Source organism: Cyanistes caeruleus, chromosome 8 (genome assembly GCF_971803275.1).
Source record: "Cyanistes caeruleus chromosome 8, bCyaCae1.hap1.1, whole genome shotgun sequence".
Classification (NCBI taxonomy): Eukaryota; Metazoa; Chordata; class Aves; order Passeriformes; family Paridae; genus Cyanistes; species Cyanistes caeruleus.
Window position 1 is genome coordinate 12,427,669 of NC_141708.1, and position 27,969 is coordinate 12,455,637.

Consider the following 27,969-nt stretch of genomic DNA (forward strand, 5'->3'; position numbering starts at 1 on the left):
TGGATTTTTATCCTAAGAATAAACCATGAACACAAACCATCTTTTGTTCTCTTTACATCCCTTCTCTCATGCATTAAATACACTCTCTTTCCATGTGCTGGGATGGACTAGGGGCTTGTCTGTTTTCCCTCCCCCTTGTTGGAGAGGCATGTTTGAGTGGACAGCTGTCAGTGAGGAGTGGAGCAAGACACTACACTCAGAAAATTCTTTGCAATTGCAGAGATTTGGTTTTCCTCCTCTCCTCTGCCACCCTGAGTGTGGTCCCCCACTGAGACAGCCCTAGGTTTCTGCCTCTCCTGGCACATCAGCACCCTCAGGAATATCCCTGCTGTTCATGTCACCCAATGTCCCCCAGTGACAATGCTGAGGTGAGGAACGTTAACCCACGTGGTTTTACATACAAGCACAAGCAGCCAGGTTAGATTTCTCACTGAAATGCCAAGAGTGAAATTGAGCCACCTATCTTCCTGGCAAACTGGATCACGCAAGCTGCAAGCTCACACCCCTTACTTTTCCTCCAAAGACCAACAGCAATCCCATCACAGAGCAGCCCACAGGTCACAGCTCCCAGCAAGATGGGGTCAAGCCAGGCTCCTCCAGTACAGAGAATTACAGGTCTTTCACTTTTCCTGCCTACTATAGAGGCTATAATAGCCCCAGTAGTGAAGAAGAAACAATACCTCTGAGGGATCTTGGTTTCTATTGCAACGCTTATTTACATGTTCTATTATGCAACTAATTAAACCAAAAGAAAGAGCCACCATCATTGAAGCTGTGCTCTTTAAAAAAACCAGCAGTTGCTACTGGATGTTGCAGTCAGCCTCCTCTACTACAAGACCCTTAAGCAAAATCTGAGTACAGCACCCTGCTCTCTCTGGGGGCAAGAAGTGAAATCACTCGTTTCTGGATCCCAAAGGGCTTGGGATGAAATAAATGCTGAATCATCCAGCCTTGCCAACATTGCCTGGGCATTCACAGAGGCAGAAGAGCTGCGTCCTGCAGAGCTCTGGTTTTGAGTTTAGAGTAATCTACTAAGAATCTTCAAGTTTGGTATTTCAAAGTTGGGCATCTACTCATTAGGATCTTCACTGGATAATCACATCTGTCTGCATACCCTGGTTTTCCCCTTGCCTCAAATTCTTCCCCTGTAAAACATGTGGCTGATCACATACACATCTTAGTGGAAAGTCAGAGAAATCAGAATTGTAAGGATATGGACCATAAGACACTGACATCAGTGACAACTTTTTTTAACTACCCAAAATACCTGTCTTTTTCCAAGCAGAAAGTTACATTGGGATAACTTTTTTTCAGCCCAGAAAAAAGGCATTTTTCTTTGACTTCAGTGATTTTTAAGAGACAACGACTACTGAAAATCACTATTTTTTCTGTCATCAATCCCTAGTAACTTGTTACCACACATGGCTGCCCAGAGAAGTTGTGAAGTCTCCATTCTTGGGGAAATCAAAACCAAACTGGGATTGTACCTGAGCAACCTATTCTTGCTGACCCCTGCTTTGAGCAGGAGTTTGAAGGTTATCAACAAGAGGTTCCCTCCAGTTTCAACTATGCCACAATCCAGTGTTACTCTGCCAATTTCTAAAGCAAAAAGGCACCTGAGATAAATCTTTTGAAGTGTTAATTCATCCAAAAGACAAGAATCTTCTCTGCCATCTTGACAGTAAGAAAATCAATTTATAATGTATTGCTGTACTTAAAAGCAGTATGCCATAACTGCACCATTTCCCCAGGAAAGTAAAACAGGTACAGCTGATGTTTCTTTCGATTATAAAACAGTCTATTATTTAAAAACATGTCATCAACACACCAAAATTATTTGTAACATCTGGACAAAGCTGCAAACATTTATCAAATCTTTTCATTTGATTGTTGTTTCCAAGCAGGTTTGGTCACAGACCAATACTCTCCAGAAACTCACTGTCCATGGACTGTCATGGCAGAACTCCACGCTTCCCAGTTCCAACATTGCATGGAAAGCCAAGTCTCTCTGCTTTCACTTGCACCACACTTAGGTATCAGCAAGGGAACTCTTGGTCTCCACATACTCAAGTGCTGCTCTTTTAACAGCCAGGACACTTTCTGCTGTACCAAATTTATTCTCATAATCCAGGTAGCGTTTGAAGAAGAATTTCATCTTCTTCGGTGCCAAGCTCAGGTGTATGACCCTCTCAAAGATGTCTCTGAAAGAAACCAAAGTGATTAAAACCACTCTGTTTGTGACAGCACTCAATACAAGCCTTGTACCCTGTCTTTTAACAAACAGCAGAAAGTCAGGGGAAACATTCAGGGGAAATTGCTGCAAAATGCTGGTGCTTGAAGAAAGAGGGTCCTGACAATGGGCCAAAATATCTAAGTAGAAGCCTTCTACTTGCTTGCAGAAGGCTAAGGCTGCTGGTCAACTTAAACAAAGATCCAGACACTGCATTGGACCCTGCATTCATTAAGTGGAAATTACTTCCTTTTGTCACCTCTCGGGAAAAATGGAAAAAATACATTTTTCCATTTTTAAGTTACAAGATACAAAGGTGGATTATTCAGGATTATTCTCACCCTTCAGATACAAGGCAATCCCTGCAGAGGAACAGGTGTACCTCAGTGCAAGGCCTCTAGTTTCTGTCATGCAGGCCACTGTTTACAAATTAGTCCCCCTCTGCCCTGTGGAACTCTTTAGGGTCTCCTCAGTCCCAGCAAGGATAGACACTTCCACACACCCCAGTTTTGTGAAAAAATAAAAATAAAAATAATAATTAAAAAAAAAAAATCCCTTTTGCAGTGCTGTGAAAGCCCTATATAATCCCACACTGCAGAGTACCTCTGCTCTTTTCAGGTGTGCTCTGCCCCTTCCCAGCCTGCTGCACCACAACTCACCGTACTTCCTTCTGGCTGCCATGCTTGATCATGATGTCCATGTAGATGGACCAAATGTCTGTCCGCTTGGGATAATTGCTGAGGGTGCTCTCAAAGAGGGCCTTGGCATGTTCTGTGTCCCCAGAATGGAACTCCAACTGTGCAAACCTTGAAATGACATCCACATCTGGAAAAAGTAATGACGTGTTAGGGTAACACAGCAACTCTCCTCCACATGATCAAACATGAATGAGAATTACACAGAACAGACAGGCACAGAGACAGCACCATCTCTACCCAGAGACAAAAGGCTCTGCTGTAAAGAGGTTCTGGACCAAGGTGGTATCAAAGTGGGAGACAGAAGGGTCACAGCTCACTTCCCATTTCAGCTCTCTGTGGGAAAGAGAGGTTTGTTTTCATATTCATAATGTATCATGCAGCACCCATGGGCAGTCCCAGAAACCTGGGCTTAGACCAAATGAACTTTTCTAGAGAGCTGTAAAACTAAAAGCTGTCTTTGCTTTTGTGCATCACAGCAAATTCTATTTGGTGCCTTTAGCAGAGGTGTATTTAGCAGTAACATCCAGCTTGAAAGTTCCCCACCCCTGAGAGTCAGCTGACTGCACTCTTCACTTATTACAAATGCTGTCACAGGCAGAGATATCAGAGAGAAGCCCATCCCCTGTCTACATTAAGGTCCACAATAATAATATAATAATAATAAAGCTGGGGCAGAGAGAGCTTACGTTCTTTGGTGGGCAGAGCCTTGAGAGCACGCTCCAGAAGCCTGTGTGTAGCCTCAGCCTGGCCTTGCTTCAGGAGGAAAGAGGCGTATTTCAGCCACACGGATTTCTCCTGACGAAAACGCTTCAGCATTGTGTGGTATAATTCTTCTGCTTGCTGGAAGGACAGAGTTGGGTTACATCACACATTCATAATAAAGCCTTGTAGCTTTAAGACTCTTAATCTTATGCTGGGTATCTCTCAGCACTCAGGACATAAAAGCAAGCAGCAATGCATCCTTGCCCACTGTCAATCATAACCATTAATTCCAGTTAAGAACAGGATAGCCCCAACATCTGACAGCTGAAAGGTTACACAACCAGCATTTGCAATTTACTGGCACGCCTGAATGGGATACATGCTAGAGATCTGCTTGCACTTTCTTACCTTATATTTCTCAGAACTGGCATAGATGTCACACAGATGCTGGAAGACTTTCAGAGGTTCATTGTATTGAACTGCTCTCTCAAAGACCTTCATCAGTGTCTCCTCACTACCATACATGTTCTCCAAGTTCAGCAGAGCTACCCAGACATTCAGCTTCTCCTGTTCTTCCCTTAAAGCAGAAGTGAACAAGAATATTCAGCCTTTTGCCAGTCTTCACCAGGTTTTTTCAAACTACCCTACATGGACTTACTGACTTGTAACAGGCCTCCGGGACAAGAAAAATGACATACTGCTTCCTGAAACACCGTTTTTGAAATAGAGCACAGCAGTTGATTCACACAACAGTTTTTTATCATTGTTGTTTGTAATTAAAAACCAGAAGGTTGAGTCTAGAAAGCACAATATACTTAACCATGCAGTAGAGATGATTTAAGGTACAGCCCTATGGCAAAGGCAACAGGAGTTCCATGTTTTGATTCAAGGACATCACTGACAGCATTATGCTCTTCCAAATGCTTCTGACTATCTAGAAGAATGTCTGTGCACTCAGTGAGACCTTCAGAAGCTCCTGAGCTCATGACCTGCAGCAGGTCAGCTGTGGGCCAGTGGTGGTGACTCAGGCCAGACCTTCAAAGGGTGAACTGACACTCGCTACCACTTAATCCTTCTAAGCTCACTACAACAGACCCTGTCACTCCACACCCACAGACCCACACTGATCCTACCAGTGTTCTTCCACCACAACTACCCTGTCATGATTTATTCTTTGGGGCAAAGAAAAGCAGAGCTCCGTTATTACCTGAAACTGATTGTTTTAAGTGCTCTCTCTGCCACAGCTCTGGCCTTCTCAATCTCTGTAGCCTGGAGGTGGAAGGCCATGTACTGCAGCCAGAGGATGGAGCTGTTGGGACTGCCCAGCACCAGACGGTCAAAGTCATCTGCTGACTGGGGCTGCCGACTCGGGTCCATTAGAGCTGCCTCTACTTTGCAAAGCTCCTTCTCCCTCTTCTGCTTCTCCAGGTCCTTCTCCTTCTTTGTTCGTTTCTTGAGCTGAAAGAGCAAAACAGAAGGACTGAGGCAGGGCAGGCACTTCATGGGGGAATAGGCAGGTCCAGCTAAAGTACAGCCAGAACTCAGTATGTCCAAGGCTAAGCAATTTCCACAGGAAGAGATGAGGCCAACTGTTTAAAAGAGGATAAAAATGATACATACCCCCCACCCCTTCTTACATAGTTCACACCTCAAAGAAGAGCAGCAGAACAGGAAGTCATTTTTTAAATTAAATACACTGAGGGACCAAATACTTTGCTAGTCTAGCACTCCAACTGCACGATTCACAATTTGCCCTTTCAAGTTATTCTTCCATCTTTATCCTCCAGCCCAGTACTCACCACCACCCTACTGAACTCTGTAAAAATCCGACACAATTTCTCCCTATGTACATCTGGGGCATGTTGCTGGACCACTAGGGTGACTCAGGTCTAAATTTGGAACCCACAGTGCCATAGTTCTCTGCCTTGTTACCTCAGGCAATAAAGCATCAGCCATGTATTGCCTTTATAGAGGTGAGTTTTGAGGGACATAGGAAATCCTGAAGAGCAAGCATGAAAGGAGTTCATGAACTTGTTTCTGATTTTGCTAAATTGCTCTCACTGAAAAACCCTTCTAAAAGTTATAGCATAAAAAAGTTGGGTTTTGATGCTTTTTGCTAAATGACTATAACTTGGAAGGCTTTCCATCTCCAGGTTTTTCTGTAAATTTATGACACTCGGGAAAGTAAAAAAGAGAGCTGACATTAAATAAAAACTAAGTTTTGTATTCATGAAAACATTTGTTTGAATCTAAATACTTATTTTTTAACATGTCAGCATGAGAAAACTTGGTTTTCATGCAGCCATGCTAAAATTGGACCTTTTCTCCCCTGCTTCAGAAGTATCTGCTACTGAAGTCAGCGTTCAAAATAGCTGAACAAGTTCTGTGTCAGCTGTCAAAGATGTTCCCTTGGGTTAAAAGGCTTTGCTACAGGGCAGACAGACATGCAAATACGAAAACATCACATTACAGCCACTGTGTGGTGTCACCTGTGCAGACAATACAATTACACAGTACCTTGGACCGCATATCCTCCTCCTCCTCGCTCTCTGAGCTCTCTTCCTTCTGATCCAGCACAGGTATATCCATCGCATTGTCTTCATCCCAGGTGAAGCCCATGGAAACTTGCAGCCTGGGAGCTTCACCAGGCTTCCCTACCTGTTCAGAGGAAGACAGAAAACACCCTGGATTTTAAGTTTTTTAATTTAAATCAGACAATTGCTCTTGGCTTGTGGCATCTCTCCGTTTGGTACCATTGACTTCTTGTATTTGCAAACAGCCCATCAGGAAAAACATTAACTCTGTGACCAGCTTTGTCGTAATTTAAATTCCATCCATCTCAAGCCATTTTCAGATGACACAAACACCACCTTGTCACTCCTATCTGCAGCAGTAATAGTTATTCTCTTAAAGTCAAACTGAGGCATATCAGTAGGGCTAGAAAGCCATTACAGGCTCAGGTTCATTTCCAAACTTCTCACCTTAGATTTCTTTCTAGCTGCCTCTTCCTCCTGGTCATCCTCTTCCTCCTCACGGTAATACACCTCAATTCCACTGTCATTTTCATCTGCTGGGCAGATCTTCCTCTTCTTTGGCTTTGCCTCCTGCAACAAGTGGAAATGAGTGGACGGTGAAGGACAAAAACTGTGACAACCTTAAAGGCAATTCTGATTACAAATAAAAAGCCTGACAGCAGACAGGGCAATGCCCTGGCACAGCATCCCCCACTACTCTCAACTAACAGAGACAGTGGAGAATAAACCCACACTCACCTACATAGAGTGCAAAGACTAAAGGGACTGGAAATACAACTGATATCTCAGTTAGCTCCCACCCAAATTTAATCTTTTTTTTCCTAGTCTGTATAATTTCTCATCTTTCTGGGATGAGACTGGGATCTTCCCAGTCACTTTGGTATTTGAGCCAACAAAATCCTTTAGCATATCCGGTGCAACCACACCCATACCTGACCACTTTCGTAGTTTCCTCTTCTCCTTTTTGTCTTCAGCTTAGGCTCTTCTCTTTTTCCCTCATCATCTGCCTCTCTTTTCTCTTCCTCTGTTCCATACTGTGGTAGGCCTAGGGATTCAGGCAAGACACTTGGCATCCCAGTGTCCTCAGGCAGGAGAGAGAGCTCAATATGTTCTTCTTTTCTATTCACCCTGTGGTGCATCACCAGGAGTAGCAGGACAGAAGAATAAGAAAAAAATCAGAACATTTACAATGACTGCAAGGATCTCAACTTCTTTAAAACTTTCCTGTCTTTTATCCTTCCTCTTTCCATCCTCTCCTCTCTTCTAATTCATAGTCCCTTTTAAAGAACACTGGACCTACCCAAGCACTTTGGCAGTGAGCAGTTTTCCTTCAGGCAGGTACTTTTCATATAAGGAATGGTTCTGTACAAAGTATTGGGAAACATTCTGGAACAGGATTCGGCCCAGGAGAGAAGTGGACAATCTAAGAAGGGGAAGAAAACCAAAAATAAGTATTCTACAGCAGGAAGAAAGAAAAATAAAATGCATTTGTATCATCACCAGTTCCATAACTAACTTTCACTACTTTAATTTCACAGGGTCAAGATAGTAGCCATGACACCTTGATTCCCAAGAATAAATTCATTTTGTGATGTCACATTATGCCAGAGACCATCCCCAAACAAGATTCAACAATCATGGAATCAAAATAAGTTTTCCAAGACATATCACTTGCCAGAATAATTTTCTCAGGCTACTCACCCAAAGAATACACCTGATGGAGTGATTGATTTGACATAGCCTCTCACTAGCTGGCCTTTTTTAACATCCTTAATACTTGTTATTTCAATATCCTCTACTTTGCTTTTTATCTTTGGATTTAGTCTGAAAAAAAAAGAGAGGTTAGAAGTTAAAGCACTTGTCTGAATAATTCACATTCTGCTCTGGATAGCAGAAAATAGATCAGTACTAACAACACCTAGTACTCTCTGGAAAATATATTGGATCAGAGACACCCTTTGGTTTATTGAAATGTACTAATGGACTGCCTGCATCTCTGCCAAGCTCTACATAGCATTAGGGAATACGCATGCTGCTGCAAACAAAGCCAAACACATCAGCCTGGCTTGTGCTGACTCTAAGAAAATGAGGAGAGTAAAATGCTGTCTGAAATTTTGCACAGCATTTGCTTGTGTTTTCCCCACTTATTTCTAAGATACTTAACTCCACACTTTTGTTTCATACAGAAGACAAATCAAGAGGCTCAGTTTTAAGAGACATTTAGGGGTAAGTCTATTATTTAATCAAAACTGTTAAAATGCAGCTGAACATTGAAATATAACATTTGTATTGCAAATTCAGTGGTAGAACTTCCTTCCCAAATAAGCAAACAAAAAAGATAAGGCAGGCCTAGAAACTATGACAAACAGAAATTAAATCTGAACCCACTTGAGCAGCTTTATGTTAAGTGTCAGACCCTTCAAAGTTTGCTGAAAAAAGGAAAAAAAAAAATCTTTCTGAAACAGGAACAAGTATCACCTGTTACAAAAATGCATTCCTTGTTCTTTTAACATGTCTCACTGATCTTCCCAAACAAACAACAACTGTACTTCATGATAATTTTTTTCACTAGGAGATCAACAGACTAGAGGGATGACACATACCGAGATTGCCGGAGAGATAACTGGATTTTATCATTCTCATTGGAGAGGATGTAACACCTGCATGGCAGAGGATGGGGAGAAAACAGAAAGCTTTTTTACATGCTAAAAAGCAACAGGTAGAAAATAAATATTTGCACTAGCAGAAAAATAAACAAAGCCCTCAGTTCCTTGGAGCACTTTCTGTTTAATACAAACCAGCATGACACAATAATTCATAAAACTAGACAAAAGACTTTTGAAACATGTCTACTTGATTTACTCAGTCTCTACTGCCAGCACAAAAGAGTTAAAGATACCTGAAATCATTTGGCCTGTTGCACTCTACAACATTCCCAAAAAGTATGTGAAGCAGGGAAATGCATTTGCTTGTGCATTACAAATATAAAAACAACTCAATTTCCAAACAGCCCACAGAACCACTACAGAGCTGGGATACTGGCTACCCTTAGCCCCATCAGCACCTTAGCTAACGGAGTAGCTACTCTCAAAAAGACAGTCCATGAAAGCAGCTGAAAAGGGGCTTCTTCATAAATGGAAAATACAAGACTTTCACCCAATCATATATAAGGGAAGTCAGCATCACTTCTTAGCCACAGACTGACCTTATAGGCTGGCACTACCTCAAGGCAGTGATATTTCTAAGCCTTGCAGCTTGGAGGAACAAGGAAGAAAACTACTGACCTGACAATCTTGCCAACTTCGAAGTTCCCCAGAGGATCCTCTGTGTAAGTATCATTCAGGTGAAAGATGCTGACTTTGCCAGTCTTCCCACCTGGCAGCGCAATGGTCAAACCAATGTGTGGAGTCACCTTTGTTACCTTGCCTACAGAGATGGTGTCTGGCTCCAGTGAGTGAATTCCTAGAAAAGGTGAAGGAAAAGGGCTTCATAATACTTGAAAATATGAAGAAAGAGGTAGTAAGTTAGCGTAGCTGACTTACTTGCCTAGTCACATATCAAACCCACACACTTTTGGTAAGGTACAGTCTGTACAATCTCTGTTCTCTGCCACATTTGCCTAGGTAGCCCAGACAAGGCCTCTTAGTTGCACAATTCCAAGATCCAGAATAACTGACAAATGTTGATAAATGTACCACCTCATGTCTGAGATTAACAAGGAATATGTTCAGAAGGGCAGAAAGAAGGGCTTCAGTTTGAGACACTTGGAAAGTGATTCTTTATTCTAGAGGTCTGACCTCGCTTGTCTTAGATGCTGCTACCCCTAGGTCAGGGGTTAGTTCTGTTCTACAGGGAGGTACAGCTTGGCTCTGGAGTGTAACATCTTCACCTGAGGGGTCAATTAAGACCCAACTCTGAGTAAAGCATAACATGTGCTGGGGTCCTGCTGTTAAGGCTCCACAATACCTGTAAGTGACAAGCAGAGGTTTGTTTCAGAGGTATCTGTTCCAGTCACTGTAGCTGATATTGCCTGGCCATTTTTAAAGCTCTTTTCTGGATGTTTTAAGACCTGAAATAAAAGACATGTTGACACTTATTTCCAAGGAATTTGCACAACTCTGAATAGTGTTTCCCCTATGAAGCTTTACACTTTCTATAAACATCTTTGATGTGCTGTTGACTGATAGTTCAGCACTGCTTCAATGGCTCTGCCATCCTGAGCCAAACTAGCTACAGGCACAGTACTTGCTTGTTAGGGGCAGCAACACCTAAAGGGCAGAGCACCGGGTTCACATGGACGTCAGAAGTGTCTGCAGTCATTACATGTGGCCAAGCATAAGGAAAAATAAAGTCTGTGTAGCTCACCAGTAACAGCCTCTTACCTTGGTGTTCAGAGACAACAGCAGGTGAGGAACTCTTCCTCGAATGTCAGGGGCGACTTCTACCTCCAGCCAGTTTTTGAGCATGTTATACTAAAAAGACACCAAACAGCCAGAGAAGACAGCATGACACCTTGGGGGAATAAAAATCTTCCCTGGCAGAAATTTTTCACTACTTTTTAAGGCTAAAAAGAACTAGTCCAGCCTTGGCTTCTGCACCAAGAAAAAGCAGTGGCTTGGATTCTGTTCTTTCAAGCATAACACTGCTGTGGTTCACAGGCAAATGCACACAGGGGATCAGCAACAAGTATTCTTTGTGTTGGTGGCATACTCAAAGGCCATTTTACTAGAGCCTGCTGGCAACAAACAGGCATGTCAAAGAGGACAGGTCAGCCTGACTCCATCAAGTACTGAATATTTTTGTTTCCTTCCTCTACTGTCCCCGTAAGATGCTGCAGTTGCCATGGACCACTCTGACAGTTAATGAAGACCACAGTCCCGTATTTAGGTCTGAGCTAAGGCTCCTCAAGGTCACACCCACTTGCTGCCTCCCCCAGCACACCACTTATGAAGACTTTGACCTCACCTTCTTTACAAAACAGGTGACTGTCTGCCCAACATTGTAGAGTCCAAGTTTATTGAGGGAACTTTCTTCTTTAAGGTTCAGCAATGCTGTGAATTCTCCTTCTTTTTCACTGTTTGCAAAAGAAGAAAGAGGACATCAGTAAAACAGCTTTGGTTCTAATGATGAAGATGGAAGTTAAAAACCCAGGGGAATGTGCTGAGCTAGTACTACTGTGACAATGTCTTTCATCCCTCCACAGCTGCATTTTTTCTGTTGGGAATGAATTCTTCCCTGATCATAAGAGGAAATCTTTCTGACAGGAGTAGGCAAGACAGAGTCCAGATTGGTAGAACCTGATGCCAAAAGGACATTCAAAGGAAATCATGTGCTAGGAGAGCACTGTGATATTTAACACAGCTACAGGGCCCACGTTAGTGTGAAAGAGAGAGCAAGAGGCCTTGCCCCACTGCATACACGTGGAGGTCCTTGCTCATAGCCAGCCCCCTTCATGAATGAGAGGTACAAATGATGAGATATCCAAGAATCCAAGGTCTGTAAAGCATATGCAGACACCAGAGGCCAACACTCACCTTGGTCGAATGCTGAGCTCTGGAATGGATTGTGTGAAGTGTGGATGGGTGATTGGCAGGCACCTAAAGAAGAGGTAAAGAATCAAAGTTTCTCATGATCTCCCCAGGCCCCGGTCACCCACATTTAATGCCTCTGCAAAAAACCCACGTGCAAGCCCTCTAAAACTACCAGAGCCTTCCAGTTCCAGTTCTTCCTATCACTATTTCAGTAGCAATTAATTAACCAAAATACCCCAGCAAATTTAGTCCCTGGGGCCTGTATTTAAGGCTTCCACTGGATCTTAAGAGTTTAGACATCTTTTTTTCTTGCAATCTGTACTCAAGATAAATACAGCAACATAGGCAGAAAGCTAACTTACTGAAAGCTGGATCTGAGATAGAATATAATATAATAGCAGATTTCCTCAGGCTTCAACTACTACAGCAAAGGCAGCTATAACAGCACCTGCTGACTGAGGGCCTAAATGACCTGAATTGAAACACAGACTGTTTCATCCTTTGCGTTCCTCCAGAAGAAATACCACGATCACGTTTTCTCACCTGTAAGTATTCACATCTCTGCCTCCAATGACTCGAGCGGTCACTTTCTGTCCGGTTTTCAGAGTAGAAGTTGGAAAAGAGCCTATGGGCACTTCGTCCAGAATCCGGGATGCATGGATTGAACCTGTCAGCTTGTCATCAATAGCAACAGTGACGTGGGTCGGTTTGACGGATTTAACGGTACCTGTAACAACATCCCCCGGGGACAGCGAGTGCTTCACAGCAGGAAGCATCTCCTCCAATACGGTCTCTGACTCGTTCCGCATCCTTACAAAAACGTTCTTCTTGGCCGGGCCTTGTACTGCTAACAAGACCCCGTGGTTGTTCTCCTTCACTGCTTTTAAGGTCACAGAGATTGTCTGTCCCACCCTCAGCTTTTCTGAGTCGAAGCGGAAGGTGTCATTGAAGTGGCAGGCGATGGGGACAGCTGCCAGCTGGCCTGTTCCCGGCAGAGATGCGATGGCAAAGTGCTCTGTGATGTGCTGCACCACCACAGAGTGCTGGGAGTTCTCTCGTAGCCGCTAGACAGAAATGGACAGAGTGACTTCTCCTGCTGAGATTTTGATTCTCTCCACTCTACCTCCCACAGTTCTAAAAGAGGAAACAGGCCCCCTTGAAATTTATTAGTCACCTACAGTTTTCCAGACAAACCGAAACACACAAACCCAAAAACTGAACGCATACTCACTTGCTTGGGTCTTTGCTTTAACAGTTCTTCCCGAAGAGAAACATGTACCTCAGATGTGAGGGCATCCACATGAAGTACAAATGCCTTCCTCTTCTCACCAGGAGAAATACTTTTGTCTGCAAATGAGAATAAGATTATGTCCTGATGACAATGAAGAATTCTGAGCAACTGTGATAGCGGAACATGACAAACATGAAAGGTTTAATTCCTGAAGACCAAAGACTGCTTAATTACTAAGTAATTTTTAGTAAAATTACTAAATTACTACCAAATTAGTATCGAATATACAATAAGTCTATTTAAGAACAGTTTCTTCCAATGTTACTGGAAATGAGAAAAAAAGGGAGACCTTTGTATTTGGAAAAAGTCTGATCTTTCTTGGAAAAAGTTGATTTTATGTAGACATGATTCTTAAAAAATTGAAGACAAGGCTGACTAAAAACAAGGTCAAGATAATATAGGTTTTGGAAAAGATTTTCCTAACATTTGCACAAAACTATCATCAGTCTATCAGTCGCTAAGGAAAAAAAAAAAATCTTCTGAAACAGAAGTGCTGGGGTTTTTACTTCTGCTGAAGTTAGAGGTTTATCTTGCTTTAACTGGTTTTTTCATTACTTCAGCAAGTATGTGTTTGGTTTTGCACAATATGACATCTTTTAGTTCTGGAATTGGAAAATTATGGTCCTGTTTTAATGTCATTTAATTTTCCAAGAAAAATTGACAGCAATTTCAAGTAGATATTCCACGGACTATGCTCTTTCTGAAGGAAGAGGTAAAAAACCAAGAAAGCTGGAGCTTGTATTCATACTTGTCTATATACAGTATGGTTTAACTACAGATCTCTGAGCACAAACTAGATGCCCAAAATACAAGACAGGATTAACAGAGGCACAGGGAAGTTTATATCATATTTTCTAAATCACACAAATGGGCTAAGACATTGGGAAACTTAACTACTCTTCAAGGTCATCCCTACTCTGATCAGACTTCTCCCTATTAGATCCTCATCAGCAGAATCCATTTTGGGAGAGGTTTCAAAGTACAAGACTGAAAACTGACACAAGCAAAGGAAAGATCCTCACCTCTCAAATGGTAGTGGGTGGCAGTTATAGTCAAACCTTTGACAGAGCTGCCACTGAACAGTGCTGAGCCATCCTCCCTCACATCCTGCACGACCAGATGCACCCTCTTCCCAGGCACCAACTCACAAATGCTGGGCTTTCCTAAATAAAGGGATGAAAAAGCAGGAAATAAATTTTACTCATGCTGTTTCATTGCAAAACAAAGACAAGCCTTCACATTTACTCAGTGGCACATGAAGCATTCATCTGTCTTCATGAGGGAAAACAAAGCCTAGGCTCCTGAATCTGCAGAAATACTAAGAGTTAATCAAAGTAAAAGCCCTTTTGTGTCATTAAGGACCTAATAATTTTAGAGAGAATAGTTTCCAATCTCATAGGAACACTGGAACCCAGCACTGCATATGAAAAAATGTGAAAGCAAAACAGATTAACACTAGAAGCACAAAATAGACCTGTCACTTCACATCTACAGGAAACAAACATTAAAAAGTACTGGATATAGGAAGAAGCTAAAAAGACAAAGTCAGAATTTAATAAAAACACCAGAAAAACAGCATGCGAAAAAATCCGTGCTGAAGACCTGTAATGCATGTAGATAAATCTATTTGAACAAACTCATTCTCATGTGAGTACTGTGCTTGGGTTATCACAAGCACTTGACCCAAAATCAATGCAAGAGGCTTAGTAGACTTCAATGAAAAGAGCTGTTTCTTTGGCTTGTTCCAGCTGTACCTACGAAAAGCCTCTTGTCAGTGGCAGACACTGCACACACATCCTTTTTCTTAAGTAAGATACTTTGGGAAGTGAAGCCTTTGCTTGAACTGAACTTTCACTCAAATGTTTTCCTTCTCTTGTTCCTCTAGAGCACTTTTTTTTTTTACTTGATACCCTTTAGCAGAAGGTTTACAGTCTTTTACCTCTTCTCAACAACTCCTTGATTTCTTTCAGCTCCTTGAAATATTGATTCAGGAGGGCAATGCTATCTGCAGCAGAATCTCCTGAGCTGCACTCAGACACCTTCAGATTGAGGAGCACACGCTGCTTCTCCTCATCAATGCTCATCACCTTTGCAATCACAGTCTGTCCCACCACAAAGTGGTCCTTGGTGTCTGTCACAAACTTGTCACTCATGCTCTGTGCAAAGGAAACAGAGAGCAAGGTTACTGAGCACAGCTGGTACCGATCAACCACCCACAGAGCTGTTCAGAAGGGTTTGAGTTATGACTTCATGTAAATGCATAAGAGAAATTCACAAAGATGAAGAAAAACCCATCAATTAAAATTAATTACCAAGGTCACATGAAATCCTTGTTGAAGCTTAAGCTCACTTGAATGAAGTGCTTCATTTCATTCTGGAAGTGATTTAAAAGGCAAACCTAAACCCTTTTACCCTGCAGCAGGAAGCTGTGCAAATGCAGGGCCTGCAGCCCAGTTGCTCCCTCCTTGTTATTGTAGCTTTGCTAAAACTATGTTTCAAGCAGCCTGATCACACATAAGCTGCTTACTGAAGTGGAGGCACTGCTTACCACTTTAGGTGCCAGTCCTGTCACACCAAAAGGAAACTCCACAAACACTCCAAAGGGCATCACATTCCTCACATAACCAGTCAACAGCATGCCAGGCTGGATTTCAGAGAAGCTTCTCACAACTTGCTCCTCCTTTACAGCAGAAATCACTGAAGACTTTCTACTCAAGATCTGAACAACCAGTTAAGAAAAATGGGAAAAGATGAATGAAAACAGCACGATGCCAACAAAATCTCTCAGTGCTGCTAACCATTGGGCTAAAGCACTTGCTGCAAGTTAGAGTACAGGAGCTCTAAATGCTGTAATTCCAATTTCTGTCTTGATCTTCCTACACAAAAATTTAGCAACTCCTGTCTCTTAAATTGCTCAGCATTAAAGACACTTGCTTCACAGAAGCAGAAATATCAACTTCCTAATAATACAGTTCAGATTTTTGATATAAAAACAGCAAAATTTTTCCTAAGGTTGTGATAGATTTAACTGCCCAGAAGTTGGTTTGGAAAACTAGTCAGCTCATAACCTAGTTCTGAGGAGATTCTAGCCCCAGCTGAGCCTCACTTCTAGCACAAGTTATAATGCCCCTTTGAAGTATCATTAGCATGATAGGCACTTCCACTTCAACTAACTACAATAATCTTACGTTTGTTGCAGGTACTCCAAAATCTTGAGAGTTAACTCCTGTCCCCACACTTTGCTTGCCTGGTTGAGGTGGAAAAGGATACAATGTGCTCTCCCTTGTCACTTAGATACATCACTCTGGGCAGGACATCTCCCTCTTGAAGACAGTGCCACAGGAGCTTGGAGGTAGCAATGAAGTCAGAGAGGTGCAGCGTGGGGATCCAGGCTACCACATTGTCTTCGTCTTCTAAGATGGAAACTTCTAACCCATTATCTTTCTTCTTCAAGATTTTCACATCAACTATCTGAAAAGAGAATAAGTACAGTGATATAAAATTCCAAGTGTTTTTGAAGTCATCTCCTTTGATGCACAGGGGATGTGATGTGCTGCAGGGGATCTGACGCTGCCTCCCAGCTATACATGAAAAACTCACCAACAGGGCTGAGCTAAAAAGCATGCCAATGCTGCAGGTAAAATAAAAACTAATTCTCAGCTCCCAGAGAAATACAGAGCTGGAAACATTCTCTTGGTTGTGACTTTTCATTTGAAGGGCAAAGGGAATAATTTAATCAAGATTAGAGCTGTACTGTTCCTGCATTAGAAATACCTGCAGTGAGTTGGAAACTGTTTATTGCAAAAACAGGGAAACATTTCAAAACATTTCTCTAAAGCTTTTTTTTTTTTTTTTTTTTCCCCAAGAGCAAAAGCAGCTGTTTTTGGAGCAAGAAAATCAGAAAATAAAAAAAGAAGACTTCACCTAGGAGTAGGAGCACTAATTGGTACCTCCAGGACTCTCTGGGGACTCTTTTATCCTGACCTCTGAAAACTTAGATATCGTTTTTGATCCAGGAGGTCAAACACACAGTAAAAAATGCACATTTAATGCTAGTTCCTGATCACCACCAGCTTTCTTGAAGCAAAGTATACCAAACCATATGGAAAATGAGTAGGAAAAGGCTAAAAAGGAATCAGCCATTGAATTCAATACCTCTCCTATTTGGTATTTCACTTCCTGTTTCTCCTTTGGAGTACATTTCCATTTGTCCTCAGGGCCAGGTTTGCTTGATAATCTGAAGGACAGCAGGAGTCTTTCCTGCTGAGGCTCACATTTTAAGACCATTACTTTAAGAACCTGCAGGAAAAGAAAAAACAGAAGTATAAAACACAAGTTAAGTTTAGCTGACACTCCTCCTCAGTTTGCTACCACCTACAGAACAAGACATACATACATAGTACACTTTTCTCTCACACCTGACAATAGCAGGCCAGTGGCAAAAACCTAACAAGTTCAACCACAGACAAATGTCCTTCAGATCACACAGATGTAAAATAGAAATACATAATCATTAAATGAGCTTGTGAAGGTATGTAACAGGTCTATAGCACGGTTGAGAATAAAATCCAGATCTCCAGATTTGCAGTCAGAAATTCTGACTAGAAAATCACCTTTCTCCTAAGCCAGCCAACAAAAAACAATATTAAAGACAAAGAAAATCACCAGAAAAAATAATGAAGACAGCTGAGATCTCTCTAATTTTGCCCACAACAAAAACCAGAACTGTGAATAACACAGTTCCTAAAGTGCCTGTAATTTGAAACAAACAGGATAACCAGAGTAACACTGAGGCAGAAAACATCATCCTTCTGATTCTGTAGGTAAGAGAGGTACATTAATTACCTGGCCTTCAAAGAAGACTTTATCTGGACAAGATATGGGTTCTGAGCCCAGCTCATTCTTGGGTACCAGACCTTTGACATCATTGTAGAACTTAACAATGCAGCCAAACTCCCTTGCACACACTACAAAGCCATGTGTGATCAAGCCTGGTTTTGCATCTTCATAATTTGAGAGGACTGGAAGCTTTGATTGGACGAGACTTTTCTTTAGAGTAAGGATCAGCTTCTTTCCTCCAGGATTGCACTCCAGCACCTACAAGAATGGAGTATAGAGGTTCAAAAAGCATGTCTACCCTTGCCTGATCAATCCAGCTGCTAAATACTCAGAAGAGTGTAAAGCATCTGAAGATCCTGTCTGGCAGCTCTCACCCGACACTTGACTTCATCTCCTATGTTGTACTTCTTCTCAGGCTGCTTCAGGATCACATCAGAGAGATGGAGGGATGGCACAAGTCCTCTAATCCCATCAGCTACTTTCACCTGCATCCCAATGGGCTTTAGAGAGACCACTTTGCCCTAGAACCCAAAATAGGGGAAAGAATTGGTAAATTGAGCATGAAAAGCAGACTATGGACAGGTAGGAAATAGCCAAGACACTACAATACATACAACACCAAATCTAATCACATTTAAAAAAAAAAAAAATCAGCTTAAACCAAACTACACTGCACCAAACTAATCTGACCCTTTAACTTTTATAGACTTCATAAGGTTGTTTTATACCTCTTTTCTTTTAAGCATAGACTACTTCTGCAAAATCCTTATTGATGCCAGCAAACTAGAATTGTTTCCAGAGACATATCCAACACAGCCATGATTCAGACATAACAGTCATAATGAGTAACTTTCTGCCCATCAGCTTATTGTGATTGCTCATACATGAACTTTTACTTTGACTGCAAGGCAAATTTTAGTTTCTCTCACTCAAGTCTTTCTAAAAATGTATTCATGGCCACAAATAGATGACTGACCATAGATAAAGTTTGATTGCCTTTGCCATATCATGAATAAAAACATGAACAAAATGGGATGTGTTGGATTCCTTTAATCAAGTCCTACAAGACAAGGTTTTTTCTCATTTTCAACTCACTAGTCTAGATCAGAAGTTAGACACACATAATGGCAGAAGGAGTGCACATAGGCAAGATCACGGTTTTAAGTATAATATGCTCAGATCTTTCAGAAGCTCACCTGCACCACATCACCTGTGTGGATATCCTGGTATTGCAGAAACTGTGCTTCAATAATCTGACTAGAGAAGAGACACAAAGAGAAGACCAGTCAGTCATCTCAAAGGAAATCCAGGATAAGACAAGACAGTCCCATCTCTGACTTGTCTCAAATATCTATTATTCCACAACTCCAGAGCTGTGTTTTACTCCAAGTGACAAATCTCTCAAAACAGCTCTTAGGACATAAAGTTCAGGGAGGTTCGCCAGGCTCCATTCCAGGTGACAGTCACACAGTTATGGCCTCATGAAAGGAGAACCCATTATCTGATTTGCTTAAAGCCACAAAGTTGGAAGTGCTAAGAGGCACTTTATAATACAAATGAGCTGCAAGATCAAGGCTCGATTTCCTGCTGAGCCATGGTCTTCTGACACATGGCAGAAGTAATTTAGCCTCCTTGTGCCTCAGCTCACCAACAATACTGATGGTATCCCAATTCCACATAGTATAGAGAATATGTGCAGGATGCCCAGACAACCTGATGTGCCACAACATAGATACAAGTCAAAAAACCCTGAATGGCAAGTTCCAGTCCAGCAAAGCAGTGTAGTATTTTCCACTCTCAAACACCTTTCCAGAAGACACCAGTCTTCTGGAAGAGTCTATCATACTCACTGTTTCAGAGATACAATACACATCTCATCCATCAGGCTGTAGTCAATGATCCGACATTTATGTTTGCAACCTTCCTTAAATGCCCCAGGTTTAAAGGATTTTCTGGTTTTTGAAAGATGCTTCAACTAGAAAAAAAGGAATTACAAGTGAATGTTTGGAAAGCGGAAGCACTGATATGGGCCTTAGGCTGAAGTGAGCATCTGACAAATCTGTTCCTCTAACATTCTCTTTGTGCAGGTTTCACCAGCTCTTCTGGCACAACAACTCTCCTACATTTCAATTCAAACAAGGGGATGTATCATTTGACAAACACCTTGCATGCTGTCTTAATTTTATTGTATTGTCTCACAAAGAGGATAAAGGCAAAAAATAAAACCCTCTCCTAGCTCCCTTTCCCAGCAAGCTAAGATAGATATGGAGGACTTGCCCCAGTAGCCTGGCACTTACCCGTGCAAATGCAAGAGTGCCATCATCAAGCTCAAAGATGGCCCCAAACTGCTTGTAGAAGGTTTTCACCGTGGCCTCCTCCAGCACTGCCCCCATGCGCTGGGCAGGGAGCTGGCGTGGGGCTCCCCCGGGGTGCAGGAAGGGCGGGCGCAGCGTGAGCCGCACTGCCCTCGACGTGGGGTGTACAGATAGCACACAGGCCTTCACCTGGGAACACAGGGGGCTCGTTAAACCAGAGGACAAAAGGCACCTCACTCATGCTTGCATACATTCTGCTTGGTACCTGAACTCTCTGTCCATGTACAAGCACTTCCAGTGCTGCTACTAAGACATCACTCGCTTCTAACAGCTTCACCAAGGAGGGGTTTTTGCTTTTGTCTGTTGTTTACAGACTAGCCTGGTATCAATGCAGGGAGGGGAACATGACCACACAAGCCATCCCTTGCATCCCTTGCAAATCTCCAGGCTTCCCAAATAAGTCCTCCAGGAATGACTTTGCTCTTTACAGTTTTAAAGCAGCCAATTCAAGTAAATTCAAGTAAAAGATATGAAAGAAGCTATCAGCCTTAAGATATCAGAGATAATTCCACAGAAATGTTGGAGAAGTAAGAGACGTTGTAAGCAACATAACTCCAGGCATCCTCCTTACCACTTGATCTGGAGAATAGCTCATGGATTTCTCTGGGTCCATGTGCATGAAATCCACAATGCCAGTAAAGTAAGACAGAAATGTCAGTTTCATCCCAAGTGGGGCCACCTAGGAAGGGAAATGAAAAGATGACAAAAAAATTTCCACACTCAGTTTTCATGCAGCACAGAGAACAATTCACACATTTCAAAAAAGGGCACTGTCAGTGTTAATCAACAAGCACATCACAAGAGACAGAAAAAACTGCTAAGAGTTCTGCTTTGCACACTGTTGAAAAAAAAAATCCTTCATTTTTTTGATAAAGCTGTGTGTAGTCTGAGGGCTACTGCTATCCTGTTGAATACTTTAGCAGTAAAGGCCAGAAAGCACAAAATGAATCATGTTCTGCTTCCAATTCCATCACCAGCTTCAACCTTTACACTCAGGGCATCACAACCAGAACTGAGAAGAGACCTCATGCAATGGTGGTGGATGGGAGTGTCTAGCAGATTATGTTTGCTACTGCTAAGTAACTGAGACCAATCAAAAATTTTCAGGGCATAAACTCTCATCTCTGCTTCACCTGTCTCCTGCCTTCAACAACACTCAGAAGAAACCAACCCAACAAAAGAAACCTAAACCAGAGCTTACCTTCTGTACTCGAGCTTTCACCACCAGCCCTGGCAATAAATTAGAGAGTGTCCAGTTCTGTCGCTCTGTGGCAATGGATGCAGCCACCTCCGATCGATCAATGGACAAACAGACCACCCTGCCCTCATTCTTCACTTCCACAATGAGGCAGTTCAGGTTCTGGCCTATTTTCAAGTCAGACCCTACAAAGACAAGTCACAGCATAAAACCTCTACCAGGAGCACTCAGTATTTCCTCACACTTTTTCCAAAGGTTTTACAGAGTTTCCTCTCAATCTAAATGAAGTTTGCTGCCAGCAGGGCTTGGAACACAGTCTGTCAGATTACAGGCTGAAACACAAAGACTTGTTGCAGACCAGCCACAAAACTGCTGTTTGCAGCAACCTGCAAAGATTCCACTTTGACCCAATCTCACCAAGGTCCACTAAAACCACAGATAAAATAAACTAATCCCTGTCATTCTCCACCTCCATTTTAACCCACCAGAACCTCCTGCACTACTTCTTACCTTTCTTGACTGCTTTGATGTAATTTTTGGCTTTCTCATGAGGCAGGAAAGCATGAGTTCCAGTGACACCAATATCTATGAGGTAGCCATGGTCTTCCATACTCAACACAGAGCCAGAGAGCAGCTGTTGAGAGGAAAGCATTGCGACTCAGTAACGTAATGAAAGAGCTGGGTCTCGAAAGAATGAACATATGGCAAGAGATTCCCCATCCAAGTACTCCCTTGTTTTGTACAGACAGAGAACTGAGCTTTTCAGAGCAGTAACAAGAACATTACATTATTCTTATCACACAGCTCAGCTAACAGTGAGATATGAAGTCTACTTTTATTTAGCTATGCACACAAGGAGCTCACAAACTAGTAGGAAAAGAATAGCGATGCTCAAATATAGCAGGTGCATAAAATCATACAGCTGTAAACACAAAACATAAACAACCAAGCACCTCTGCAAGCCATGTTATATGTTACTCTCCGTAAAAATCAACAAAAAAACCTACCCAGAAAAAAGTAATTAAAAAATTTTGCCATACTGAAACAGAATAAAGTGAATTAATTTCATGAATGACAACCTGGAGACAAGAACTAAACCCGACCTCACATCACAGGTCTCTTCCATGGTGGGAGCAGCTCCACATTCTGTTCTGATCCCATGTAAGGACAAATTGGAATGCAAGAGCCCAGAGAGGCTGTGACAGACCCAGGAAACTTACCATGCCCACTGCTAGTGTTGTAGAGCTCAGGCCCTTGTTGACCTTCTTGGGGTCAATCGATAACTTGACACTGCGACGTCCATCGTCACTTTTCTCAATGCTGGTCACGATGCACCTGACCAGTGTCCCTGGAGAAAACAGTTCTGGAAGCGAATTCAGCTCCTGCCCAGCAACATGACCAACAGAGAAACATGGAATTTTTACAATATTAAATTATATAAGGCTAGACTATGTTACTGAAACAGAGTTTGAAACCAAAATCCCATATGGAAGTCCTGCTTCTCTGTCAACACTACAGTAACAGGCAGGAAATCCCACAAACACCAGGATCTCAATAGAGAGGCAGGGATGACATGACTATGTCATGTCAGCAAGACTGAGGGGCTTTGCTTCAAAACACTGTGTGGAGTCAGGAGACTGCAGCTGAGGAAACATCTACAGAGCCAACAGTGACCCTAACCTAGCCTCCCCCTTCAGCAGGGAAAAACATCACCAGCAAAGGGGTAGTGCTAATCCCACATTCCACAACACCTTGGGAAAACTTAGGCACCACTGACCCCAGAGAGGCAGCGTAACTGATTATTTAATTTTATTTTTTCCTAGCAGTCAGCTGTTACCAGGAAATTGCAAAGTTTGCTTGGAAAATCCAGTTCCAAACCAAGGTTAATCAATGTCAAGCTCCTAAGCAAGACTTCAGGATTGATTTTGAGGTACTAAGAACATACTCTAGCTCCAAGCACAAATCACAGCCCCAGGGCCAGGTCTTACCTCCAGGAGTTCTCCTTGGGCCACCTGCTTGGTCAGCAGTTTGCTGTAGGCATCGCTGACCTGCGTGACCGGCACAAATCCAGAGAGGCCGTTGGGCAAACTGACAGCAAGGTCGTAGTCATTGACCTCTTTTATACAGCCAAGGAGCAGCATTCCCTCACTGAGCACCTGGGAAAGCAGGAAAAACAGCATACTACAGATACCTTGGCAAGTCGATGGTAACAGGGGGATAAACAGTTAAGTTTTGTACCGGATCACTGATATATTTGGCAGGTTTAGGGAGGAAAAACATGCCATTTTTATGTAGCCTGGAAAATAGAGGCACACAAAATCAAACATTTATGCACAAACCTCAATTGTGAGTGGTCCAATATTCATAATATTGTCTTTAACAGCAGCTGTTTTGTCTGCCTTGAACCTTTTCTGCTTTCCTTGATCCTTCTGGCTCCTTTTTCTTTTCTGGGATTTTTCTTCATGTTGAACCTAAAGCAGATTACAAGCACAGAAAGTTAAAAAATAAAAGTGGATAAAGAAACAAACTTTGCACTATAGCAGAACTCTGCTGACATGAATAAAATACTGATTTGGACAAAAAAAAAGAGAACCATCTTGCTAATTATTGTCTGTCTACATGCAAGTCTTCCAAAGTATCTCCTTTGGAAGGAGAGGCTGATCATTTATAAAGCTGAATCTTGGGAATGAAAAGTGGTGCAAGAGATCTGCATCCCACTCTACTAACAAAGATAACTTAGCCTGTGTCCAGTAACACCAGGCTCACCATACAGCATTTTGGGATAAGATGCTTGTGGAAAGTTTAAAAGCTACAGCCTGATCCATAATTTTGACTGAGCTTTCTCAGTTGTCATATTCAAGATGTACCAGATATCAGGGATCTTTCAGAGATCAGAAGGATGGTGGATGTCAGGAGACATCTATTTTTGAGTCCCTTCTGCAGTTTACTGTAGAAGCAACAGGTAGAGAAGGTTGCAATCAAATTCTGACAGTGTAAGAGCTCTGAGAAGTTAATCAAGAACATGCAAACAACATACATCAAACAAATTGTCCCGCTCTAACTTTGGTTTGGGTGTTTTTCCCTCTGCAGGTTTCTTCTGGATGCCCCCTCGAGGAAAGTTTTCTTCCATGGATGCCATCCTTGCACTGCTCTGGGACAAATGACCAAGCAGAAATGAAACATACCGTTATTGTGCTTGTTCCTCACAAATAATGAGATGAACTGCCCAAAATAAGAAAGACTTTGGATGGCTGCTCTAGTTAGTCAAAAAACTCACATCCAAATGGATTTAACATTCAACTAAAATGAAGTGCTGCAATAGTGCATCTAATTAGGCACATTCATAACACTTTTTACTACTGCACAGTTTCAATGAAGTATTACAGTATTAATTTTTAAGGCACTTAAATACACCACATATATATTCATAAAACTGCTTTAACCATATGTTTCCTAAATCAGCCTTTATTATATTCAGTGGCTGAATTTACCAGTTTTAGTAATCAAGGAGAAAGCCGTGAACAAAACACTACATAAGCTTGGCCTTCATTTTTACTTTTTGAGTGCTACCTATAATTAATTTAACTTGCTACTTCTTTATCTAAGCCATAAGTATATGTATATAAAATGAATAGTTAACCTTACTATTTCAATCAGTAAAAAACACCTTGCTTATTAGGCAACAATTCACTTGTTACTACTACTAATAAATAATAATAAATAAAAGTAGTTGCTAGTACTGTATTATTAGTGCTTATTGCCCTTATACTAATACCATTGCTTATTAGCCAACGGTTGTTCTACAAAAAATAGCGCTGAAACCCTATGTTGTCAAACTTGAGGCAACCTGTTAGTCATACAAAACTTAATTAAATGGGAAGCACACGATAAAGCGAAAGCCCATCAAGGCACGCTTCACCTCAGGGCTCGCTAAGGAACACAGACACCTCCCGTGGCCGGCAACCGAGGCGGCTCCGCTGGAGCGGACAGGGCTGGGATCTTACCTGCCCGGGGCCGCTGCCAGGGGGAAGCGCGGGATCTAGACCGTTCCCAGGAGCGGGATGGGGCCGGTTCCCGGGATGGGGCCGGTTCCCGGGATGGGGCTGGTTCCCAGGAGCGGGGGCGCACGCGGCGCCGGGCGGAAGCGGCGCGTGAGGAGGAGGGAAAGGGAGGCCGGAAGTGCCGGAGCTTCTCCTCCTCCTCCCGGCGGGAAGGGGGCGGGGCCAGGCCGCGCCCCGGGGGCCGCAGCCAATCGGCGCGGGTAGGAACTGCGCGCGGCGCCCGCGGCCGCCATCTTGTGGGAGGGCAGAGGCGAAGGGCAGAGCGCGGCGGAGACGCGGCCGAGGTACGGCGGGGCGGCCTGGGCAGGGCCGGGTCCTGGGCCGGAGCTGGGTCCGAGCTGGGTCCTGTTCCTGCCGGGTGGGAGGGCGGCTCTCCGCAGCGCCTGGGCACCCGCGACATTCAGCCACGGCGTCGCTCCCTCCGAATGCCTCCGCGTCCCTTCCCCGGCCCGACGCGAGCGCGGGGTCGCGGGTGTAGCTGGGCAAGGGCATAGAGCTCCTCCGGAAAACAGGACTCGTGTTGTCACGGGGCGCTTTCGCGTCCCCGAAAGGGCGTCTCGGCTCTTGCCCAGGATTTTGCATCGGTCAGGCACGGGAAAAGATGACCTTGGCTTCTTAAGTCTTTGCCAACAGCGTGTGGCACACGTTTAGAGGGGCTGTTTCATTAAGTTTTTTAGCAATTGCAGTCAGCCGAGCTAACGCTTGCCTGGTTATACGCCAGAGTAACGCTGCTGGATTGGGTTAGATAAGCGATAGATGACACATAGGAGCTGTATGACCGCAGCACCTGCTGTGCACTTTCGTGTGTCTGCTACACGGGCACCGGGGGCTGCAGCACCTGCCGGGCTGAGGAGCTGTGTCGGGTGTGGGATGCCTTAGGAGGGAGGCAGAAGACAACAAATGTTTGTCCTAAACATAACATCCTCTTCAGAAAAATATATCTCTAAACATTAAAAAACCACTCTGCTTTTATTATGCAGTAAACCCTTTATTTGCTTATCTGCTCCCATCACCTGTTTTGTTCTTCGAGAGAAAATGCTCTAGATGTGCCTACTCCTTATGTATATCCACTACTTGTCAAATGTCCTGAAAGCAGATTTAGGAGTAGACAATGGAATTATGAAGCTCAGTGTAGAGATTAGTTTAATTTTCCTATTGATCCTATCCAAGTGACTTTAAATTAATTAACTGTCCTGTATTGTTTGTTAGGACAAGCAGCCATGGCTGGCCATGACTCGGGATCTCAACACCAGTTCACTGGATTTCAGAAGTACTTCAATTCCTATACCATCATAGGCAGGAGAAATGTATGTATTATGTACATTGTTTTGTAGTCTTGTATAAAGGTGTCTTCTGGGGCTTAGATGGAAACTGAATTTAACTTTTCTGTTTTCCAGTATGTAATAGCAACGTACACAGGTGTTGCACTCCTTGTCTTGTATTTCAAGTTTAGGCCTAAGAAGCAAACTCCTGCTGTGACAGCTAAGTAAAAGGTAAGTGGCTGATGTTCCTCCAGGACCAAAATGTTTCAGCTCAGAAAGTGGTGACAAAGGACTAGTTGCCAACAATACAGTGTAATGAGAGACAGAAACAGAGGCACGTGGACTTCCTCTTTACCATTTTAAACCTCAAATAATCTATAGCATCAACTATTTGGAGGCATTCTGCATGAAGTGGGTTATTAAAGGGAGTGCAGAAAGTATGGGATACAATATTGTTGTTCTTCTGCCGTGGTAAATGGGACTGGGGATGGAATGCAAGGAGGGAGGAATAGAGGGATGTTGCAGCAAGATGCATTAAGCTTTGCCTACAAATATTAGGTGCTTCTGGTCTGCCCTTTTGCTGTAATGTAGGGATAACTTGCTTTGTAGGTTACTGAAATAATGAAGTAGTGCCTAAGGACTTATTTCTTGGCTGTATTAGAATTCCAAGTAGAGATTAATGCAATCTGTTAAAACCTTCATTTGAACAGAGTAAAGGAGCACCATATGATGGAAATGTGTGTTGCACATGATTATTCAAGGCCCATGCAAAAGTGACTGGACTTGTATAGCAACAACCAAGTGTTACAGAATTTTGGAGTCACTTTCAAATAAAAAGTTTTCACCAAAATGGCATTTTGGCAAAACCTATCAGCTGTCCTCATAGCCTGAAGAAAGGCATATAAACCAATAAGCTTTAGCATTGTTGTTGTGTGTTAAGGGGACATCAGTCAGTTCTTCCTGGCTGTGCTGAAATCTGGCTGCTCGTAGCTAAAATAGTTTGGGCTTGGGGCAGGGGGATGCTCAGTTAATATTGTGCAAGAATTGCTATGTTTGACCTTTCTTCTCTTGGCAGGTTCCTGGCATGTCTGAACCTCCAGTCTGTGTCAATGTAATTAATGCAAGCTGATGACCTGTTGTGGCTAATAAAATATAAATAATTACATGTTTTATTGGAAGTATGAAATGGTCCAAAAAAGATGAAGTATGGTACTTCTTATTTTTCCTCCTTTGTCAAAAATAATTGCT

The 27,969-nt window shown here is 42.7% G+C and overlaps 2 protein-coding genes across 5 annotated transcripts; one reads left to right on the forward strand and one right to left on the reverse strand.

Moving 5' to 3' along the window:
* Positions 1 to 1,776: 1,776 nt before the first annotated feature.
* PDCD11 (programmed cell death 11) lies at positions 1,777 to 26,041 on the reverse strand. Of its 2 annotated transcripts, none has more exons than XM_023929798.2 (36): positions 25,403 to 26,041; positions 24,436 to 24,549; positions 23,738 to 23,869; positions 23,387 to 23,554; positions 22,619 to 22,780; positions 21,909 to 22,032; positions 21,402 to 21,583; positions 20,772 to 20,879; positions 20,123 to 20,329; positions 19,676 to 19,800; positions 19,022 to 19,082; positions 18,200 to 18,346; positions 17,832 to 18,083; positions 17,142 to 17,285; positions 16,257 to 16,457; positions 15,535 to 15,705; positions 14,926 to 15,142; positions 14,009 to 14,149; positions 12,927 to 13,042; positions 12,239 to 12,759; positions 11,699 to 11,761; positions 11,130 to 11,238; positions 10,547 to 10,636; positions 10,131 to 10,233; positions 9,449 to 9,626; positions 8,768 to 8,824; positions 7,866 to 7,988; positions 7,465 to 7,587; positions 7,097 to 7,292; positions 6,612 to 6,734; positions 6,148 to 6,288; positions 4,838 to 5,088; positions 4,039 to 4,207; positions 3,615 to 3,768; positions 2,890 to 3,055; positions 1,777 to 2,201 (listed from the first exon to the last, which is right to left on the reverse strand). In XM_023929798.2, the coding sequence occupies exons 1-36, from the start codon at positions 26,039 to 26,041 to the stop codon at positions 2,030 to 2,032; spliced, it is 6,150 nt and encodes a 2,049-aa protein (XP_023785566.2). In that variant the 3' UTR covers positions 1,777 to 2,029. The 2 variants fall into 2 exon arrangements, with proteins under 2 accessions (XP_023785566.2, XP_023785567.2); XM_023929799.2 differs by having other exon boundaries at positions 24,436 to 24,544; positions 25,403 to 25,635.
* Positions 25,638 to 27,886, forward strand: ATP5MK (ATP synthase membrane subunit k). 3 transcript variants are annotated; one of them, XR_015290236.1, is made up of 4 exons: positions 25,638 to 25,743; positions 26,669 to 26,766; positions 26,857 to 27,458; positions 27,596 to 27,886. XR_015290236.1 is itself a non-coding variant. In XM_086901219.1 (4 exons), exons 2-3 carry the CDS (start codon positions 26,680 to 26,682, stop codon positions 26,947 to 26,949), a joined length of 180 nt encoding a protein of 59 aa, XP_086757345.1. In that variant the 5' UTR covers positions 25,638 to 25,743; positions 26,669 to 26,679; the 3' UTR covers positions 26,950 to 26,952; positions 27,797 to 27,886. The 3 variants fall into 3 exon arrangements, 2 of the variants coding, with proteins under 2 accessions (XP_086757345.1, XP_086757346.1); XM_086901219.1 differs by having other exon boundaries at positions 26,857 to 26,952; positions 27,797 to 27,886; XM_086901220.1 differs by lacking the exon at positions 25,638 to 25,743 and adding an exon at positions 25,910 to 26,043 and having other exon boundaries at positions 26,857 to 26,952; positions 27,797 to 27,886.
* Positions 27,887 to 27,969: the final 83 nt, after the last annotated feature.